The sequence below is a fragment of the Microtus oregoni genome, unplaced genomic scaffold, assembly GCF_018167655.1.
Source record: "Microtus oregoni isolate MIOR12 unplaced genomic scaffold, Mior012 000009F_ref0000495, whole genome shotgun sequence".
Lineage (NCBI taxonomy): Eukaryota > Metazoa > Chordata > Mammalia > Rodentia > Cricetidae > Microtus > Microtus oregoni.
Genome location: NW_024543068.1, coordinates 52956561 through 52978776, shown reverse-complemented (window position 1 = coordinate 52978776; position 22216 = coordinate 52956561). Strand labels below are relative to the sequence as shown.

The following is a 22216-nucleotide window of genomic DNA, read 5'->3' as shown; positions in this document are numbered from 1 at the left end:
CCCAAACTGAGCAAGCACACCTCATTAAGTCTGTATTCTATGATCTCTTTGCTTAAGGAAGTGATTTAATAAACACTGTTTATAGTGAGAATGTTTCTTGGGATGTTTGAGACTGCTATTTCTCAAGTGCTTCTGGTCACCGGTGTAAATACTGTGGCAATATTTGAGGAAGAGTTCCCTCTTGGCAGTTTTGTGTTTCATCAGCCTGGGGTTTCGGTACCTGGAGACTGCACCAGGCCCCGTGTGCAGCAATCAGTCATGTCCCCTGGGCGGTTTGGCAGACAGCTGATGACTTGTTCTGTCATGAACTGGAGTCACAGATACCCATGAGGTGCAGAGAAGTACTCCATTGTTCCAGGTGTTTTGTTATTTTAAAATAAATCATGGAGGCACCGCCCCACTCAATCGCTGGCAAAGAAATATTTATCCTTGCCTTCCTGGTTTTGTAGGGATTTGACTTGTATAGTTTAGCCCACATTTTGTGTGTTTTTCCCCCAAAGAGTAAGTGACATGTTTTTTAACTAGTACTATCTGTCCATGACCTTTTATCAGCACTTAGAAACCATTAGAAAGTGCATATGGCTCTGAAATAACCTCACAGAAATTGTATTAATTAAATCAGTGCTTGGCCCATTAGTTCTAGCCTCTTATTGGCTACTCTCACATCTTTATTTAACCCATTTCTATTAATCTGTATATCGCCACGTGGCAGTGGCTTACCGAATAAAATTCCCAGCATCTGTTTCTGGGGGCTCCATGGCATCTCACTTCTACTCCGCTTCTCTTTCTCCCAGAATTCAGTTCTGTCTTCTTCGCCTACCTAAGATCTGCCCTATTAGGTTTCTTTATTCATTAACCAATTCAAGCAACACATAGAAAGAAGGACCTTTTACACCAACCTGGTCTCATGTGGTTGTGACCTTGCAGATAACTATATTTACTTAAATTAAATCAAAAAGTATGCTCATAAAGTGGCCATAATTAGGGCAGTTATACTGCTTAAAGTTAACGTCTCCTAGAAGGGGCACAGAAGTAGATGTGTGAGACCACACAGAGCAAGCACCTGCCTGTTTGCTGTGGTGTGTGTGACAGGTCTCTCTGTGGAGTGGTAGAGAGATCACTAGCTGCGATGCCATGAAAGCCTCCCTTTCTGCATGCTAGGCTTATTAATACATAAATTATAACACAACGAAGAGCGGAAAACTTCTGATTGAGTTCCTGAAACTCTAAAATGTTAATGGACAAACAGTTGGTCAAATTTTCTATAAGTATTAGGGAAAAAATAACAAAAGAGATGATTACATTCTACCTTATACCAAAAAGTTTAATTACAATAGATGCAGAAATGATGAGGAACTAAAATGCACATGAACATTTTTATCTGATCTCAGAGATAAGCTGGTTACTCTCTGTGTGTCAGGCTTTCTATTCCAAGGATTGTCTGGGAAGATTCAGAATGTCTACCTAAAGAAACTGGGCAGCTACTAGTAGCAAGAGCTGATGATTCTGCAGATGTTTACAGTATGCCTTGCCCTGGAGCGCACTTATTTCTGGGAACTCTTAAAAAGGGGTCAGTGGGGGAGGGAAATGGGAGGCTGGGAGGAGGTGGAAACTTGTTTTTTTTTTTCTTCCTTTTCTCAATAAAAAAAAAAAAGGGGTCAGTGGTACCCAAAAGCAAGAAAGCACAATGTGTGGAGAGAAACAAACGCAAGCAAAAGCATTCAGGTTGCATTGCCACAAGCAGGGTGAAGTCCCCAGGGACTGGACACTGCAAGAGTGGCCCGCAGAGGAGGGGAGGAAGTGAAGCCCGGCAGACGAGATGGCTATGGCGAACAAAACAAAGCATAATTAAATGGCAAAATACAAATATTTTCTGTTTATAATAAAGCAGTTACAGCACAAAAGGGAAGGTCACTTACAAATACATGGAAAAAAAAGTAAATACAATTTTCAGATTAATAGGCAAGTAAAGGAAGAAAAAACACCCACGATAAACATGAAGAATGATCTCATTAATTCACAGTTTTACAGATAATAATTCAATTAGCTATTGAACTGACAGTTCAATTAAAATTATTATTCTCAGTTTGGGGGTGGGCAGAAAATGACTTTCTTATATGCTAAAGATTATTCAATACAGCATTTTTGAAGGGCAACTTGGTACTATGTGCAGAGGCTATAAAATGGCAGTACGCCCCATCCACAGGAGCACTATCTTCCATGGAATTAAAAAATAGCGTGCACTTCATCAGCATAATCCTTAATAATTTAAGCCTTTGTCCTTATCCCCACAGAAAAGCATATTCTTCACCTCCCATCAAGGAAAACTTTGTTTCAGTTATGATACACTCTGAAACCTGTGAACACACTCCCAAGACTAAGATTCGAATTTAAGCTAGCTGGGCTACTGGGACTCAACTGTTTTTTTTTTTTAATCATATATCCAATCCACAGTCTATATGACTTCTCAATAGAAACTCATGTGTTCTAGCTGAGTGACACTTCCTTGTTTTATTTTTTATCCTCTACAACCTCGGCTTTATTAGAGGCAGGGCAATATTTTATCCTACCTTTACTTATGTTAAGTTTTCCACTAAACTAACCTCTATGATAATCCCTTACTGTATTTATTAAGAACCCTCAATCATTAAATCCTATTTAATATTATTTTATAAAATCATTGCTTCAGTTAAATAGCTTGAAGATCCTGCAAGCTGGGCATGGTGGCCAATGCTCTAAGCTACATCTCTCGGGAGGCAGAGGAAGGAGGACCCATGTGGGTTCAAGGTCAAGGTCAGCCTGGTCTATGTAGCAAGTTCTAGGTCAGTCAGAATATGCAGCGAGACTGTCTCTGTCAACAAAAATAAATCAAAATAACTGTAAAGCTAAAACACCAGGAGGAAATCATGTTCATAATAATCCACAGGTAAAAGTGCCAAGTAGAACGGGATATTTCCAAGAGATGATCATACTACACTAAGCAGTTGGGATCCCCATACCCATTCACCCCATGCCAGACACCAGAAAAAAGTGGCTGTGGCAAACATGCAAAGGCACATCAGTAGAAAGAAACATTCTGTGGCCGAGGCCCTTGGGGCTTTGCCTATCAGATTCATCAACCACAGTTTTGTTTCCTAGTGGGCTGATCCCCTGAAGTTAGTTGTCATCTTCTGCTTTTCCGATATGGCCACCAGCAATTCTTCAAATTTTGTCAAGACATAGAGAAGAGAAATGCGTTAAAGGAAACACACAGGAAAGGACACGAGGGAACCCTGTTCATCGATGACGTGATCCTATACATGAAAGGCATTCAAGAGTCTACCAGAAAACTTGTAAAACTGCCAAACATTTTCAGCAAAGCAACAGGATACAAAGTCAATGTTCAAAGCCAATATCTTTTCTAGATAACACTAATGAGCTTGCCAAGGAAGAAATTGGAAGAGAAAAGTAATTAAATTTACATAGGTAAATTTATACAGTCAAATAGTTGAAGATACAGTCATTGACAATGACTTTTAGAAAATAGCTACGATACTGCAGGAAATGATCTTAAGAATTGACAAACGAGATTGCATGAAATTTTAAAGCTTTTGTATAGCAAAGGAAACAGGTACCAGAGCAAAGAGACAGCCTATAGAGTGGGAAAAGTATCATTCCTAACTGAGACAGGAGACTAATATCCAGAACATGTGAAGATCCTGCAAGCTGGGCATGGTGGGCAACGCTCTAAGCTACATCTCTCGGGAGGCAGAGGAAGGAGGACCCATGAGGGTTCAAGGTCAGCCTGGTCTATGTAGCAAGTTCTAGGTCAGTCAGAATATGCAGTGAGACCCTCTCTGTCAAAAAAAAAAAATTAAAATAACTGCAAAGCTTAAACACTAGAAAAATCATTTGGTCAACTAAAGGGCTGGATAGATAGTTCCCAAAGAAAAAAGCACAAATTGTTAGTACAAACTGGAAAAGGTGTTCCGTACTCTTAGCTACCATAGAAATGCAAATTAAAATTGTGCTGATGTCCTATTTAACCTGAGCACAAATGGCTACCAAGCATATCAACGGCAGCAAATATCTGGACATGCGGAGATACTGCCAATGGGTGTGTAGACCAGAGCAGCCACGATGGAAATCAGTAGAGAAGTTCCTCCCCCAAAACTATCACATGACCCAGCCCTACCACCTTCAGGTGCACACCAAAGGACTGTCAGCCAACTAATCATAAAGATACTTTCCCATCAGTATTTACTGCTAAGCAGCTCACAGTCGCTAAGAAGTGAAAATGACCTCGATGTTTATCAGCAGGTGAATGGTTAAAGAACATGTGACATATATACACAGTGGCATGTTATCTAGCAAAAAGAAAAACAGTCCTGGCGTTTCCCTCTGTCTCTTCTCCCAATCCGCACAAATGATGGCTCAGTCACCTCATTTCTATCTGTGTCTGGTTTTCTAGCCCAGGTTTGCCCTCATAGCTGATCTGAGAGATGAATAACTGGGATGCGAATAGATCGATCTCAGCTGTAAATAACTATGCGTATTTTGAGTTCGGTATTTTTCTGCAGTCCTTCAGTGCTACCTTTGACTCCATACTTATCACAGCCCTGCCCATTGACTTTAGAATGAAACTCAGGCTCTTCAGCTTTTCAGGGGACAAACAATGGTGCTTGAAATCTTGTCATGCTTAGTGAAATCTCTCACCTCCTTCCTAAGGCTCAAGGAAGGCACTTCTCGAGAGGTATTTGCCATGTTCTCTATCTGCCAGGTCTGGGTACGCACTGCTGCCTGCCACACACACCAAGCTTGCCTTATCATCTGCTTGTGGTTGCTGATCCCTATACTCAGTGTTCACGTCCCCTGGAATCTTCTTGGCCCCTGCTGGTGGCTGGGAGCCCTGCTCCTGCCTGTCATGACCTCACCCTGATTTAAAACCTTCTATTGTAATTATCTGTTTAACTGACTGTCTCCACCTCACTTTGGGAATTAGGGGAGGTAGCCTTGTCTTGTGTATAACTGCAGGGCAAGTCCCAGTATTAGTATTTTCTAAGTACCCCATTTATGTTTGTTAAAGAGATAAACTCATGAAGGGCAACAAAGAGAAACACTTATCAGTCACACCACAGGGGAGAAACTGTATTCCTTCCTCACTGATAAGGAAAAATCAGCTAGTTGTTGGTTTGAGCATGGGGAGGTTAGACAACAAAGATGAGGAGCTAAGATTGAGCTCTTGAAAGGCTCTGGGCCTTCTTTTGACTCACAGGCTGATTTCACTGGATCAAAGAGTGGTTTGGCAAACAGTTGTTTGGGAGCCCTGAAGCGGTGCCAACATTTCTGAGCTGATCTGCTCCAGAGTGAGCGCATCACATTGAAGGAGTCGGAATTACCGTGTACACTCGCCTCCTTTCTAATTGGGAGGCCAAGCAGCACAGGAAGAGCCCCGTCGATGACATTGCTGTGCTTCGGGTTGTCTTTAACTGCTCAGTCTCACAGAGCTGCGATCTTCAGGCACACAGGGCTTTCAAATGCTTCAGCCTGGGACTCGGAAGGTATTTCGTGACAGTCACCCTAGGGTGTGGCCCTGCACAGTTGTGTTTTGTTTAGTCCGATTTCTGAAGCTAGCCAGATTCCTGGGACTGCTTAGTATGGCATCGCTGCAAAACCAGGCAAACATTTCGATGGCCACTAAACAGCTTGTGATGTCCTGGCCAGGAGTGGACTCTCCAGCCTGTTTCAAGATCCTTTCTGGCTGTTTGTCAGCAAAGTCTGACCTCCCCAAATCCTGGCAGCTGACAGCCCCGACTGCGTTATAAATATGAGGATGAAGGAGGCCCAAAGGCAATATGAACTTTTCCTTAATCTAAAAATGTCCAAGCCATAAGACATTTGAAGATCCTTTTTGTCTTTTTGTTTGTTTGTTTAAATCAATTTAATCAGTGCCTTTTAGTCAGAGAATAGTTGGCAAACTGTGTAAGGTTTCTATTTAACATAATCTTTCCCATCCTTAAACAATGGTAAGACCTTAGAAGATCTTTCTAGGAGTACTAGCTAAAGATGAAGTTAAGGATAAAAAGAAGAAAACAATGGTCACAACTCAGCCATTGCCTTTCTAGAAAAATGCTTGTTTCCAAAGAAACTATTGAATCTTACTTGTCCATGTGCACATCAGAGCACACATGAGGTTTGTACATCGACATGAGACAATGAATTGTCATGACTTGACACTTGGTGCCTCCACAGGATTTTAAAAATCTTTAAGGTGGAAGAATTGAACCTGTAAATAGTGGTCAATATTAAGGAGCACTATTGAAAATGCATTTTTTTCTGAAATCAATGTAAATTTTCTGTGCTCTTATGATTTAAAAGGGTACAAATTAAAGTCTGAATTTCAGTTGGCAAGATGGCACAGTCTCTAGGGGTCATTGCCTCCATGGCCGATGACCCTAGTTCTGTCCCTGGGACCTGGATGGCAGAAGGGAGAACTGATTCTGCGGGCCTCTCTTCTGCCCTTCACACATTCACCGTGGCACGTGTGTGCCCACACTCATGCAAACTAAATGAATAATAGAACCAAAAGACAGTAAACATTTTTTATCCCAAAGATCCAAAGCTCGAGAATTCTAGTCTAGAAGTATAAGTATGCAGAAAGCCCAAATTGCTTTTTGTTATATTTTAAATCAATTTATTTTAGTGCCCTGGCCTTTATTTTCTTTTTCCTCCATCCCTGGTCCCTCATCAAAGACTTCACAAAGTTCGCCCGGTTCCCTTCCCCCACGGAATCTGCCTGGCACTGATCGGCAGCCCGCCATTGGTGCATTCCCACAAGCTTAGCAGAGTTGTGGGCGCTGGAACTTCACAGCCTCCTGTGCTCTTGGAATCTTTGATGAATGTGTTTCCTATCCCTTGGGAAGCCTGGCCTCCTGTCTTAGATACTGTAACAAAACACCTGGTATGCATGGCTTTGGCCTGTGGCTCCATCATCGCCAGTGGGATTTAACAGAATTCCTGGCTGGGGAGAAGTGTGGGCCAGCAACTCTTCCATCTTGCAGACCAGGAGTCCAGAGAAAGCAAACTGGAATCCATGGTAGGTACAACCACCAAACACTTGCCCCTGATGACCTCTTTCTGACAGGCAGACCTTACCCCCGAGGACCGCTACACAGTCTTCACAATGCTAGCACAAGCTGGAGACCAAATGCTTGAAACATGAGCCTGTATGGAAGATTTCAACTCAACCCACCACACCTTTTGTCAGGGCCAATGCCTGGGACCAGGTATGGCTTCGTCTTTCACCAAGGGCCTAACCCTTCTTCCCTATTCCCAACCTTTCCTCTATCCAGTTACTAGAACATGAGACTATAAAAACCCCTGGAATAAAAACATAGCAGATTAAATGAATATTCTGTTAGATTTATGAATGAAACGACTTAGAAATGTTCCAAATATCCAATAATAAAGAGCTAGATCCATAAGTTATGTCTCATCCATACAATAAATGTTCTGATATGAGAAAATGTTCAATGTAGTTTCATAAATGCAAGGGGTACTTGGAGGAAAATATATGTTATAATCTGCATGAAAAGAAAAAAGTCACATTCTTATAAATGCAGAAATCATTGGCAATCAGAACAATGAGCTCATTGCTGTGATTATCTCTGTAGACCGAGTTGGAGGAAGGATATGAAAAGCTGGGCTTTATCCTTCCTCTTAATGAACCATTTGCATTTTTGGAATATATACGCACTATTTTAAATACATTTTGAAACTTCAGATTTTTTATTTTCTTAAAGGTTTATTATTTGATGTTTTGTGTTTGGCCTGAATGCATGTAGTTGTATCGTGTGCATGCCTGGGGCCTGAGGAGGCCAGCAGAGGGTGACATGTTCGCTGGAGGGTGTGGGCCACCGTGTGGGTCCTGAGACCTGAACCGAGGTCCTCTGCAAGAACCACACTTGCTTTCACCATGGCACCATCTCTCCAGCATCTTCACAGCTTTGAAGGAGGGTCTATGTGGCTCTTTCCTACAACAAAAGCTTTTTTGTATTTCATCAATAATTTCTAAGGACACTTAGGTATTAAGTAAACATGCCAATTTTCTAGTTATTGTCGTGGAAGGAGTAAGAATGACATTTCTTTAGAAAATCTGAATATTTACAGCAACATTCCTTTTCAAGATCCATAAAGTAGGTCATTAGTCCATGCTAAACTCTACATTCTTTCCTTTTTTATTTTAACAATTCATTTTTAATTGTCTAATGATTTTATTCACAATAAATGTGGTTCTTTGTACATAAGGGTGGAAATACAAGCCACTCAACCTTATTACTATTAAAATAATTATCTTTATATGGTTATGGAACAAAATTCTCAAATCCATATGCCCCATGTTTAGAAAAGCTTGTCTTTGCTCCCCTTTCTCCTGGTCTTTCTTTCATATTGTTTGATGAAATATGTATATGTATACAACAAAGGATCAGGAGACAGACTTCTGATTATAAAATGGTGATTCACCGGGAGAAAATGTGTTCCCAACACGAGAAACAATGGCTGCAATGGGATGGTCAGGAGCACTGACTAGGAGGTAAGTTTAAGAATGCCTATGCTGATGAAACACAGTAGGAGGCAGACAAGAGTGGATGGGGGAAGCTGGCTGACAGGATTTTTTTGTTGTTGCTTTCTTTTCTTTTCTTTTTTTTTTTTTTTGATGTAAGTAAAAGGAATAATGAATTTCTTGAAGAGATGTTCAGGTGTGTGTTTTAAAAGTTCATTCCGGAAGGAGCCTTTTAGCACGATTGGAACAGAAGGCGGGAGACGAGTTAAGAAGTTATGACAATGGTTGAGGTAAGCAGTGATGGAAAAAGTGAGCATGGCCAATAGTTCTATCTGAGCTAAAAGCCCTGAGTGGCTCCTGTTATTTATGGCTTCACATAAAACACAAGCCATTTGTTTTATAAGCCTGCACATACATAGCATGGCAATTGGCCACCCTCCTGGGGTTGCTGACAGTGGGGAGTCAGAAAACTCTAGGGACATATTTAGGTGACTTTAAAATATAAAGGAAAGTCTTATATGGTTACCATATGACAATTTTGTTTTATACCAAGATCTATCTATCATAGCAATGTTAAGGATATCTCCCTAGTGGAAGTCTTATTAGTGCCTAGAAAGATTTCTCAAGTCCTTTTCCCAGTTGTCTCTTTGACTCTCTTGGGTGCCCATCAGCACAGTAACCTCTTCCCGACTTAGTCTACACTATTTATTCTCTTTCCAGCCCTGTCATATTCTCCCCATGGCTGATTCTCTCAGGCACCCCGGGTTAAAATGTATTTCTACCTTTGTCATCTTCTCTACTTACCTGCCAAGCTAGCTCCATTGTTCCTTTCCCCAGAGTCCTGGGCTTCTTCCTCCTTCAACTATGGGGCCTGTTCTTCATCACCCAGGCTCTTCCTACAACACCTCCCCTACTACGTCCTATCATAACCTCCCCTAACCACCTTCCACAGTGTGGCTACATTTAGAGTCCCAAAGCGTCAGGTTGTTCTTGTTCCTCTTTCAAATCAATGAAGATACGCAGAAATTTCAGCGAACAGAGGCCTACTGGAAAACTCTGGCATTATGTACTAAAATCGAATCACCTATACCTCATCCATTTCACTTCTAGATACATAAACTATAAACTGCATTCCAACATGCTCCAGGGGAAGGGGTTCAAAACAACTGTTCAAAGCAGCCAAGTTTTGCTCAGCCTATTGTGGTAGTCGGGATAAACTGGGGAGAGTTCATATAAGGACAAACTGTACAACAATGGGAAAGTCAGCTTTTATTTTGTATCAAATCTTTTAAAAAGACAAAGCTAACAACTGCTGTCAGAAATCAAGAGTCGCTCACATTAGGAACAAGGAAGTCAGCGGTTGCTGGGAAGGACAAGGGGGATCTGAGGTCCTGGAAAATTTCTAGTACTTGGCGTGGTGGAAATTATGTGATTTTCCAATCATGAAAATAAAACTAATAATCACGGGTGCCCATCAGGGACTCGTGCCACTGAGCAGGTGATGTTCAGATGTCCAAACCTACAAACCTACCGGAGTAGTCACGATCTGATCCAGTCTACATTCCTATCTGTGTAGGCAATCGTTGCCTTCCTTATCAGTTCCCCTTTGCAGAGTTTTCTAGGTGTGAGAAACCCTACACCATGGGCTCAATCCGTATATAAGTAGAGGGAAAACGATTTCATTGAAAAATACTGTACTCAAAAATAGGAAGTCCGACACTAGTTTCTTTTCTGAAAATAACGTGATATTGTTGCACCAAATCCTCTACAGAATTCTGTTTTTTTGGTTTTTTTGTATTTCAGGGAACTTCAAACTGTGATGACTGTGAAATCTTAAGTCTCTACTGCTGACGTAAGGTTATTACCAACTTAGCTTTGCCATGAGGCTTGCTGGTATTCCTGGAGAATTGTTGGATGTTGCCAGGGCTGGGAGCCCACTTGATTGTGGGGTGGCCTTAAGGCATGTGGGCAATAACCAAAACCTAGGGATCAAAGCATTTTTGTCTACACCTGGGTGAGCTTGGATTTCTCAGCAAACCTGATAGTGATGCCAAATTAGGAGTCACAGCACTGAGGTAGCTCTGTCAGGGTTCTGGATCTGCACTCCCATGGCATGGAGGGTTATTCAATCAACAGGGAATCTAGGCTTTTCTAGGATTGAGGCAGGGTAAATACAGCAGAAGGAACTGAGCTGGGGTTTTGAACTTCTGCCTGACTGGTGGAAGGACCTGGATCACGGAATCAGCTGGGTCTGGAGAGAGACCAGTGTAATGGAAGCATGTGTGCGTTATTAAACAACACGTCTGTAACAGTCACATGTAAGAAAAAAAAAGGAGAGCTCATTAACACAGGTTCCTGGGCTCTGACCTGCGGCATTTGAGCTAACTCCAGGCTTTGCATTTCTCTCAAGCTTTCCGGTGAAATATTCTTTTAGGATTGCTGTTAGAAACAAAACTAATTCCCTCTCTCAGCAATCACTCGGGTTAGGCTACTTAACACTGTCAGCCTTGCTCAAATTTATTTTAACTATGGTAGGGTCTGGGTGCACTAGATGAGGACATTAATTCCTCTTGTGTAAGGTAGCAAATGGCAGTGACGTGATAATTTCCTGCTGTCTCTGATATGTGCAATTAAATGAAAGGCAAATCCCCGCTCACCTAACCTCCATTCTAGAGCTTCCTGTGAGGCTTCTGGGTGGGAATGTGTAATCGGTGTGCAGTAGGCAGAACTTGGGGATACTATTAAACCTTCTGTAATACACAGACAGCCTCCCCATTTTAGAGGAAAGGGCTCATCAGCCCCAGTGTCAATGTTGAAAACTTTGCAGAGCTCTGACTGGCAATACACATGTTGGACTTGGAAAACTCACTTGGGTTTTTTAATGGGTTACACAGGTCATGGTTTATGCACAGTCATCGAAGTGATTAGTATCTCCATTAGGCTCATTAAAAGTAGGGGGACCATCATCCACACCAAACTCTAAAGAATCTAAAGAAACTAAAACTTTTAGAAGACAACCAGCAGAGGCGGTGAGGTGACGTCACTCCTGGGCTTCCTTCAGCAGAAGCCAGAGGGTTTGATAGCACTCGTGGAGGAGAGTGTCCTTTTCCCTCTGAGTGCAGCCGAGTCTCCCATTGGGAAAGGGCCAACCCCCTTAACACAGACAGGCAGAGAATGAAATGGTCTCCTGGGCTTGGCGGTCATGCCTGCCACCGCATTTGAGGCCGAGTGACAGATTTGATTGTGGTGACTGTGGCAAACTGAAGCAGGAGGATGGCAAGCTATAGCCCAGCCTGAACAACTGCAAGACCAAACCAGCACAACAGCAAGATAGGTTGATGAAAAATGAAAAGCCAACACGCGAGCTCTTAGGGAGGCAAGGAGCAGGAACAGAATTCCTCTATGACTGATCAAGACAGGGCCAGCAGCAAGTCTGTTCTCTTTTTAAAGGGATGAAAGCCTAAATTTGTTCATTTTGCTGCCCCCCTAAACTTACAAGGGTTATTCACTTTTTTGACGAATGAATTCTATTAACTGGAACCCTGTGAAAATAATTAAGATCATGAAATTGCAGATGTAGATCATACTTGAATACAATGAATATTTCTGTACACATTTATTTCAATTCTCCCTTTGTCAAAGATGAAGAAAATAAGTGGTCAGGCCCCATTACCTGGCTCATTAGGGCAGACACTCTCCCTCCTCTTTGTCTTTTGTTTGTACCTTACGCTAGGGAAAACTGTGTTTATTCAGAACTTTTCCTGTCTTTAAGTCACTTTTGTAATTTGAAGATTATAATGAAAACATTACTTTTGGAATCATATTTGGGGATTTTTTTACATTTTTTTCTGTTTTTGATTTTGTGCTACAGTTTAGATGGGGACTTATCCCCTTTCTTTCTGTGGTCAGTCAGTCTGGCAATGTTTACAGATAAAGACATTGACAGAGAATTTTAGTAAAGACAGCATGTCTAAGTTTATAAACACTGTAAATGGCAGAAATAAGTCTCAAGTGCAGGAATATAGTCTTTATTTAATACTTTATGGAATGAAGTATTACCTAACTATAAAATTGAAAATGGCAGCAATTATGATTGCTAAAAGAATATTCAAAATAAAAATCTGAGTTGCACGACAGACAATATTATTAGAACATGGAAATTACTATGACACATTTTGCCTGTTCAGTTTGCTGACTGAACAGAAATTCTATCACTCAGTTAAGACAAGCTGAATGATATTGATGAGTCAGCTATGAAGTGGAAGACAGGCCCCAAAGCTCACCTACTGAAAACGGCACTTGCCATGTTTCCTGGCTCTAAGCATGTTGCTGCCAAGGCCTGGCATGAGTCACAGAGTGACTTACTGACCACACTGCTCTTCTATCCACAAAACTAGACAGGTTACCCCACCCCAATTAGTTAAAACAACAAACATGTCTTATCTCTGTGGTTTTTGGTTATCTATGCTTTTGGTTCAGCACCTTTTACCAGGCTGCACTTGGGGTAGGAGCCAAGGCTGTAGTCTCATCTAAAGGAAGGCCTGTAAGGGGTTGCTCCCAACTGCACCCTTGCGGTGACTGGGAGAATCCTGGGACATCTGTCTGAGCATCTCCATTCCTGGGTTCCTGGGCTCAACTCACATACTGACTGGTTTCCACTAGGCCAGAATGTGAGAGACCTAGAACAGGTGAGCAAGACAGGAGCCACCATCTTTCAAGCACCTGACCTTGTATCTCATTTCATAGTCACTGAAAGTTAGTCTGGGAGGTGCATCTCATCGGCAGGCAAGGAGGATTGATACAAGGCTGTGAATATCACGAGAAAGAATGTATCACATTCCATGTTGGCTGCAGCCAGCATTTACCCATCTTTTTACTTGTTGAAGGTTTTTTTCCTGTAGTTTGAATATGTAAGCTCTTCCCATAGCCCATAATACTCATAAAATTAAAAAAAAATGATTCTTCACTCATGAGGCCTGTCGACCTGCTGTTCAAGAACAGCAGATGTGAGGCTGGATCCAGATGTCGAGGGTACAGGGCAAGGGCTCAAGTTCTAGTCTGCCCAAGCAGGACTTGAGGAAAAAGGTATTTATCAAGGAATAAGAAGGAGTAAGGCTGTTCCAATGAAAGGGGAGAACAGACGGTGGGAAGACCTGAGAAGGAAGAAGAGGCAGGGGTGATGTTTAACATCTGCATCTGTAATCTCACCAGAAAATCTGTAGATTACAGTGATTCTTTTATTTTTAATTAATTTTTATTGAGCTCTACATTTTTTTTTCTGCTCCCCTCCCAATCTCTCCCCTCCCCTTCAACCCTCTTCCAAGGTCCCATGCTCCCAATATACTCAAGAGATCTTGTCTTTTTCTACTTCCCATGTAGATTAGATCCATGTATGTCTCTTAGGGTCCTCATTATTGTCTAGGTTCTCTGGGATTGTAATTTGTGGGCTGTTTTTCTTTGCTTAATGTTTACAGTGATTCTTAATAAAAGAATGGGTTACAGTGACTATTAAATACCCATTCAATATTAAGTTTATAATTGTTTCTATCTTACCAGATTAGTTTCCTAGGCTAACTTTGCATTTCCTTGTAAGTATACACAACCACATCGCTTCCCCTCCTCGTTTGGCTGCTTGCAGAGATGATGTCCGAAGCGGAGTGTACAGAACACAAAAGGCTAAGCAGATTTCACGATTTACATTAATCTGTTCAGTCTGTAATCCATCTGGACAATTAAATTCAAACTAAAGCATTTCCTGCTTCTGACACACAACAGAGTCGCCTGGGGAGGACTGGGTTATTTCGACTCCTGCTCCCTGTAGGCATCGCCTCAACTGTTACTATGAACATTGTGGAATTAGCGTGAAGTCCCTTAATGTAGGACAAGAATTCATGCTATTTCTGAAGGATGCTCGATATATAACCTTTTTTGCACAGAAAAATCTGATTTATTAAATTCCAGGAAGAATTTTATAATAAGTCACAACATAGGGTAATGGGAAACTGAGCTAATGATCATACATTAACTTGATCATTTGGCTCTGATGTGCAATTTTTTATTTTATGGAATTTGAACACATGTAAGAGTAAATAGACTACTTCCCATCACATTCTGACAGCCCTCAACCCATACGAATTCGCCAACATCCACACTCCCAATTACTCCCTACCATTTAATTTTAACACTTATTCTAGACACTGTATCACTTTATCCATGAATAATTTTGTCTCTACCGGATAAGCAGCCATCCTTTCTAAATAAAAATCAGTACAGATTTATCCTGAAAAAAAGAAAAAGAACAACATCCCTTTATTGTTCAACTCTTAGATTTCTACTCTTATGTTTATTTTCTTTTTACAAAGACACATGGACAGAAGGTTGGTAGTTCTTCACTGGGGATACTTGCTGGGAGGCTCTTGGCAGTACTAGAGATATTTTCATTGTAGCTGAGGGTGCTCATCATCTACAGGGTAGAAGCCAAAGATCACACTAAAGACACAGGGTAGTACCTACCTAGTAAGTAACTGCTTGTTCCAAAACGTCAGTAGGTGCCACTGTTGATATACAGAGTTAAGGAAGAGTGAAGGGTGGGGTGGGGCGGGGTGGTGGCAAATAGTAGCTATACAAACTTATAAAAAGAGGTACACGTCACTAAGACGTCTTTCTAATAGCCACACTAATGACTAAGACGAGCTTATAACTGAAAAGGCAATTAAAATATGTAGAAATGTTTAATTAGCTAGGTGGAACAGTTTTTCTTCTTTTTAAATAATTTACTTTGTGCAGGCTTACCCATGCCGTAGCACACACGTGGAGGCTAGGGGACAAATCCCCAGAGTCCACTCACAGTCCACTACCTGGGTTTCAGAGCTCGAACCCCGGGCTGCCAAGCTGGGCTGCAGACGCCCTAACCTGCTGAGTCACCCCGCTGGACCCTTTTCATAGTTAAAGATCAGCAACCCCATCATGGATGTCGGTGTCAGTTGGAAAGAAAGGGGCTCAGACAGAAGCAACAACTCTTCCTCCTGCTCCAGCAGCAGACCCAAGGGAAGGGGTGGAAAAGAATGTTTGATGAGGGCAAACACAACCCGGACCTGCAGCCCAAGAAAAGACTAGAACTATTTTGAATTGACGAATGATAATATGTAGGAAATGGATTTCTACAAGAGACACGCTGAATGCTAAATCTTGTTGGCATATTTCAAGATGAAAAATGATATTAGTTACTCTAATTCAAACAGAGTTGTGCTCATTATCCCCTGCATAGAACCCCTGGCAGTAATTTACCTTGCAGGACAGTAGCTCATGCAGATCAAAGCAGCGTTAGTTAAGTGTGTCCAGAGGGTAGGTTTTAGCTCTGGGCCTTTCTTTTTACAGGAAAAGGGAGGGCAAAAGAAAAGTTTTTTGGTTTTTTTTTTCCTTTGAAAGACAAAGCATATTTAACTAAACAAATACTTTACGCAAGTCCACACTACGGAAAACTCACACGGATTCTTCCAACTAATTGGGGAAGAAGTTCTTCCGGGCCCCAAGTCTTCTCAAATCTGAGGGGATACAGAACAAAAGCATAGAATATACAACAAAACAAATGTGCTCTCTCCATGTGGACAGCAATACATTTTGCCTTCCATTGCACTCGAACATGAGCCGGGCTCCAGGGAGGACAGGGCTGAGGCGTGTGGCAGTTGTGACAGAGCTGTGCCCTGCCGGCTTCAGCTTCAGACCAGTAAAGCCCAACTCTGAGATCTTAGGCAATTTGTGTAGCAAGCTCCTCCTCTTCTGCAGCCTTCTTCTCCATTGGTAAAATTCTTCTGCAGGGTCATGTAGGGATCCCACCCCTTCTCTGTGTTTTCACTCTGGAGCTCTACACAACTTTACACCTGAATGAACGCCAAGCCTCTGTGGATATATAAAGAGAACCTTGGGGAGGCATTCCACAGTCAATAGTGCAGAGGCAGGGGGAGAGAATTACCCGGCTCCTCAGCCCAGCAACTCCTCCACGCACCATGCTTCCCCCTGCCATTCATCTCTATCTCATCCCCCTGATATGCATCCTCGTGAAAAACTGTTTGGCTTTTAAAAATGATGCCACAGAAATCCTGTACTCACATGTGGTTAAACCTGTTCCTGCACACCCCAGCAGCAACAGCACGTTGAATCAAGCCAGAAATGGAGGCAGGCATTTCAGTGGCACTGGACTGGATCGCAACAGTAAGTGTGTTTTACTTGTATAGATTCTCTCTCTCTCTCTCTCTCTCTCTCTCTCTCTCTCTCTCTCTTTTAATCCCTTTGGGGAGCATCAGCTCCCATTCCTGTAGAATGGTTTTATTGTATACTACCGTGAAATGTGTATGTGTTGCTAAAGAATCTGGGAGCAATCTACTGCCTGTGTAGGCTGGCGTTTTTCCCTGGCTAGTGAGTTTAGAGTTAACGTAATTAAAACGGCGGCTTGATAAGGCAAGCACAGATGTGCTTTGCCCAGTACCCATCGACAAACGTGTCTACGCGTCAAGCGGCCGTGTCTTTAAAACTCTGCAAAAGGAGAGTTCTTTAGAGTGTCTTTAGAGTGTTGTTCTGCAGCGTTTAAGCTCATGCTGTCTTACACTTTGTTCCTTTCAGAACGTGTACAGATTTGGTAAGGTGACTGATTGGTAACTAAGTAGAACTAGGTGTAGGGACTCACGAAGGATGAAAGGGAGCTTTCAGGCAATGTGAAATTATTCCCACAAATGTCTCAACTATGTCTAGTTCAGAGAGGTGTGTGGATTTGGTGATGCTCGCTCTGAGGAGAGGTCTATACAACAACAGGTTGGAGAATCCTGGTTTTCTAAAATTCTTTCCTCAACAGGTCAAACTGAAGGAATTGTGTATGTGTCTGTGTCTGTGAAGGACTGCGTGTCCATTTTTTGTAACAGGAGATCTCAAATAATAGTATGCTAATGTTTAGCACAGGGAGGGCTTCCTTACCCCTTTTCGGTTTCCTTAATGACATGCCAAGGGACTACTAGTTACAGGTATTCAAAACTTCTTCCCCTAACTTTTGCTTTATTCTCTTCCTTTAAAAGAGTTCACATTAGCAATCAACTTGAAGAAAGACAGGAGGAACAGTGTGCAGGAAATCTTACCCAAATATTTGCCCCTCCTCCTTAAACTTCATTTAAACTATGAAAAAGAGTTTTTCTGACCTTTGAAAAGTCAAAGCAAATATGACTGGTAATGCCTCTCTAAGAAAACCAAAGTGTGTTACTGACAGGAGATGGTTGACTTCAGGGTACAGGAAGTGTCTGATCAGTATTGAATTACTGAGCAGTGTGGTGGGGATTCATTGCCAGTGAGAGAAACGTCACCACAAAAATGCCCAATCTTAACACATTCAGGAACAAAAGCCAGGCAAGTCAAAATCACTGCTGTCTCTTTCCAGGTGCATTCCTAAGGCAGCTGCAGGAAGATGCACTGGAGTCAGAAGCAGGCAAGGCCAGCACACTGTCCAGCCAACCCGTTAACCCTTTCATCTCAATCCCCAGCTGTTGCTCGCCCTGTGAGCGCAGATGGATCCACTCACGTGTTTGTGCTTCATAGCCCCACACTTCCCTGAGGCTATGAGCCTTACCTCAGACATTCTGGGGTGCAGAAATGGAGCAATACTCCTGGCTCCCTGGCACTTTGAGACTGTTTGCAGGAGTCACAAGAGCAGCTTCAACAGCTTTTAATAGTTTTGGTTGGGACAGTTCATCAACCTCTGTTTTTAAGCCTTTTTCCTGGTTAATAAGCCTTGATTTCTTTTCAAGTTTGTCATAAGCAGTTCTCATTTGGATAACAAAGGAATGAGCAGGAGAACTTCAAATATTTTAAGATTAATTTTTGTTTTAATTACTCAGGCACATGACCAGAAACAGCCAATTAGAGAACATACTTATCAAATCCAAATAACTAAAACAAAAAGCTGTCCATGCCTGATATTCAGGAAATGAACGCTGTGGTTCCTGTGCAGTTGTAAATCAGACATGCTAGGTATTTTTCTGCCATAAAATTCATGGAAATGAAGCCAAGTTGTTATGGCAACCATACGTTCCTAATTTAGGGGCTTTTATATTCTTTAAATATTGAGTTATGGTGGCATTTTGCATTTCAAACATTTTACTGTTTGTATTTTTAAAACATAGCTTGGGAATTTATGTTTAGAACATAGTTATTAAGTTTGATATGCAAAATGTCAATGGTTGTAGCCATATGCATGTATGACCATGCAGCTGAATTCTATAATTGAAATAAAATATTACAGCATACATATGCACTGTACACAGCATTTAAATACTTTCCACATTTTCTCAAGAGATTTTTTTGAAAAACTTAATTAAAAGCACTTGCAGACATTAGCCAGTATGACCCATGAGTACAAGAACATTAAAGTGCACTCTTTGAAGAGAGAATATTTACAGGAGTGAAAGGAACCCTTGTTGGGAATGAGAGTAAGAGAATGTGACTTTTAATACTTTAATAAACAATCAGTTAATGAAACCCATGGAAAGGAACGAGACCCTTTCTCCCTCCCTCCCCCCAACTCCAAAAGCAGTCAGACTGTATGTAGCCTGATCATTTTGATAAAAGTGTCTTCCAACCCTCCCACAGACTTGCTCTGTGAAAACAAAGTACATAGTCACTTAGGGCAGTCCTGCAATTTGAATATATATAGCCACTGGAAACTACTTAAAACAAGCACAGAACCCCAAACACCTTCAGTCGCTTTCTGTCTCTGATGCAGTTCTGTCCTCTTTCCTGTAGGTCGAGTTCAAGTGGGCTGCCGGGAGCTGCGGTCCACCAAATACATTTCCGACGGCCAGTGCACCAGCATCAGCCCCCTGAAGGAGCTAGTGTGCGCGGGCGAGTGCCTGCCCCTGCCGGTGCTTCCCAACTGGATCGGAGGAGGCTACGGAACAAAGTACTGGAGCCGACGGAGCTCCCAGGAGTGGCGGTGTGTCAACGACAAGACGCGCACCCAGAGAATCCAGCTGCAGTGCCAGGATGGCAGCACACGCACCTACAAGATCACGGTGGTCACGGCTTGCAAGTGCAAGCGGTACACCCGCCAGCACAACGAGTCCAGCCACAACTTCGAGAGCGTGTCGCCCGCCAAACCCGCCCAGCAGCACCACAGAGAGCGGAAGAGAGCCAGCAAATCCAGCAAGCACAGTCTGAGCTAGAACCGGACTGACGAGAAAGCATCTGTTACCCAGATTTTCAGGGCTTGGAAGACGCGAGCCTGCGATTGCTCTCTTCTCACTTGAAAGCGAAGTAGACGCTTTCTGCTTTGATCAGGCCCAGCAGGCTGTCCTTCTCTGGGACCTTCTCTGGGACTAGTTTTTCCTTTGCAAGTTTCTCAAGATGTAATGAGTACAGTTGGCAGCGAAAGCCAGGCATCCTGTCGGCTGGCTCCGGTCTTAAAATGCACCTGATGCTGTTTAAACACCACCAGCTGGCAGTTTTAAACGCGCCATTCCCTAGCCCACCCTTACCCTTCCCAAACCAACCCCCTTCGAACCACGAAAGTTCGTCGAAAAATGTGTCTTCACAAAACACTTCCAGAAAGGGCTTCTCCCGTAATTTTCATGGGAACAGTTGGGCAGCCAGGGGTTAGCGTCCTTTGAAAGCGAAGCAAACCCTGTGACATTTCACTTCAGAAATAAGCCCCGTAGCTTTGTATAGTCTCAGTGTGAAGTTATACCCTGCATGCCGACCTCGCTTGGAATGGAATGCCAACAATGCATGGCGGCAGCAGCAGCAATGCATGGCAGCAGCAGCAATGCATGGCAGCAGCAGAAATGCATGGCAGCAGCTAATAAGGAAAGCTGATTATTTATTTTTCAATGTTGTTATTTAATGAGCTTTCTCATGTGATTTTTTTTCAAAATGTTAATTTTTTTAATGTTTTGAAGCCTTTTCATGTACCTAAATATATCCCAATATGATTTGTGGTTGGTCTAGGAATATGAAAATACATGTTGTAGATATGTAAAGTAAGTATTTTAGTCTCCTTATATTTGTTTCATCATAAACGTTGTCAGAAGCGTGGCCCTCTGCGAAGCAGAAATATGCAACGCTTTGTTATTTAGTCCACACAACCAGAGGCGGCCTGACCTTTAACGCCATTGGTTTCTCTTAGCAAATATAAACACGGCTAAATGTTACTGTCCTTGCCTCTAACATGTATGAGAAGGTACATGCTTGCAAACATTGTAAAATAAAGTTGTAAGTTTACTGGGCTCTCCTTGTTGCTACTGAGGATCAAAATCAGGGCCTAGTAAGTCCTGAGCTTTCCCCGCCCCCAAACCCAGACCACTGCTCCCCTCCCCACATTCAAGCTGTGATAGAGCTCTTTGCACTAAAAGAGGGGAGGGGGAGGGGTAAACTGCAGGGAGCACCTCAGATTGATAATCTCTGGGTGGAGAGGGCATTGAAAGGTTTCCATCAGAGGTGGATCGTAAGTTCTGGGCTGGAACTACATTTAAAAGTTCTCCGGATCATCTCCATGGGCTGCTAAGTGTGAGAGGAAAGAAGAGAAATGGGTGAGCTTTGAACACTTTTTTTTTTTTTTGGTTTTTTCGAGACAGGGTTTCTCTCTAGCTTTGGAACCTGTCCTGGAACTCACTCTTGTAGACCAGGCTGTTCTCGAACTTACAGAGATTCGCCTGCCTCTGCCTCCCTGGTGCTGGGATTAAAGGCATTCACCACCACCACCTGGCTCACTCTTACATGGCCCTGAATCACAAAAAGAAAAGAATTTCCAAGCTAATTTTATAGTTTCCTCAGCTTGGCATACAACTAGACTAATTAACACTAATTAACACAATGACAGTCTTGGGCGGATCACCTGGCTAGCTGACGGATGCTAATTCAAGCAGATGATTGGTCCCTGTTCTACAAGAGAAAACCCAGAGAGGCCATGTTCCCCTCCTCCATCCTCCTGGGTATACATGAGTATAGAGAATGCTGTCAGAGTCGGAACAGAGGCAAGAGCTCCATACTGTTAGCATCCAGGTCCTTGAGGACCCAACAGGGCTAAAGGCCCTGTGTCACGCCTGCCTGCTGGCGGACACTATCCTGTCCTATTCTTTCAAAAGCGAAACTCTGCCTAGTTCTCTCTCTTCTTCTTCTTCCCCTCTCTGCATCTCTTCTCTCTCTCTCTCTCTCTCTCTCTAAAATAAAACTTTTCACCTAAGTTCTGCCTGCGAGACGTATTTGCCTCTCGCCCGCCATGAAGCCTCTGGCTCTCACCTGCCAAAGTCTCTTGCACCCATCATTGTTACACATACTACATTATCATATTAACTGTTGGATTAGTGATAAAGAAATACCAGCTAACTAATGACTAATCTTCCAGATCTTAAACTGTTTTACAGTTTATCATATCAATGCATGGGACATTCACAATTATTTTACTATACCAAAATGTGTCCTTTTATATCCCTGTAATCACTGGGACTTATCCTGACAATGGCTTTTCAGACCCAAGAAGACTCTACCTTTCACTAATCAAATACCAGGGGAGGTCTCAGTGGAGATAAAGCAAGAGCAAATTCTGATGAATTAGGACACTGGGCGTGCAATAAAGTAAGCTGCCGAACAAGACCTGCAATTGTCTCCACTGGATCAAGAACTGGATCTATTTTTCATGTT

The 22216-nt window shown here is 42.4% G+C and overlaps 1 protein-coding gene across 1 annotated transcript; it reads left to right on the top strand.

The window, feature by feature from the left end:
• The first annotated feature begins 16462 nt into the window (after positions 1–16462).
• Sostdc1 (sclerostin domain containing 1) lies at positions 16463–20724 on the top strand. The gene is made up of 2 exons (XM_041658681.1): positions 16463–16753; positions 19325–20724. The coding sequence occupies exons 1-2, from the start codon at positions 16549–16551 to the stop codon at positions 19741–19743; spliced, it is 624 nt and encodes a 207-aa protein (XP_041514615.1). The 5' UTR covers positions 16463–16548; the 3' UTR covers positions 19744–20724.
• The last annotated feature ends 1492 nt before the right edge of the window (positions 20725–22216 follow it).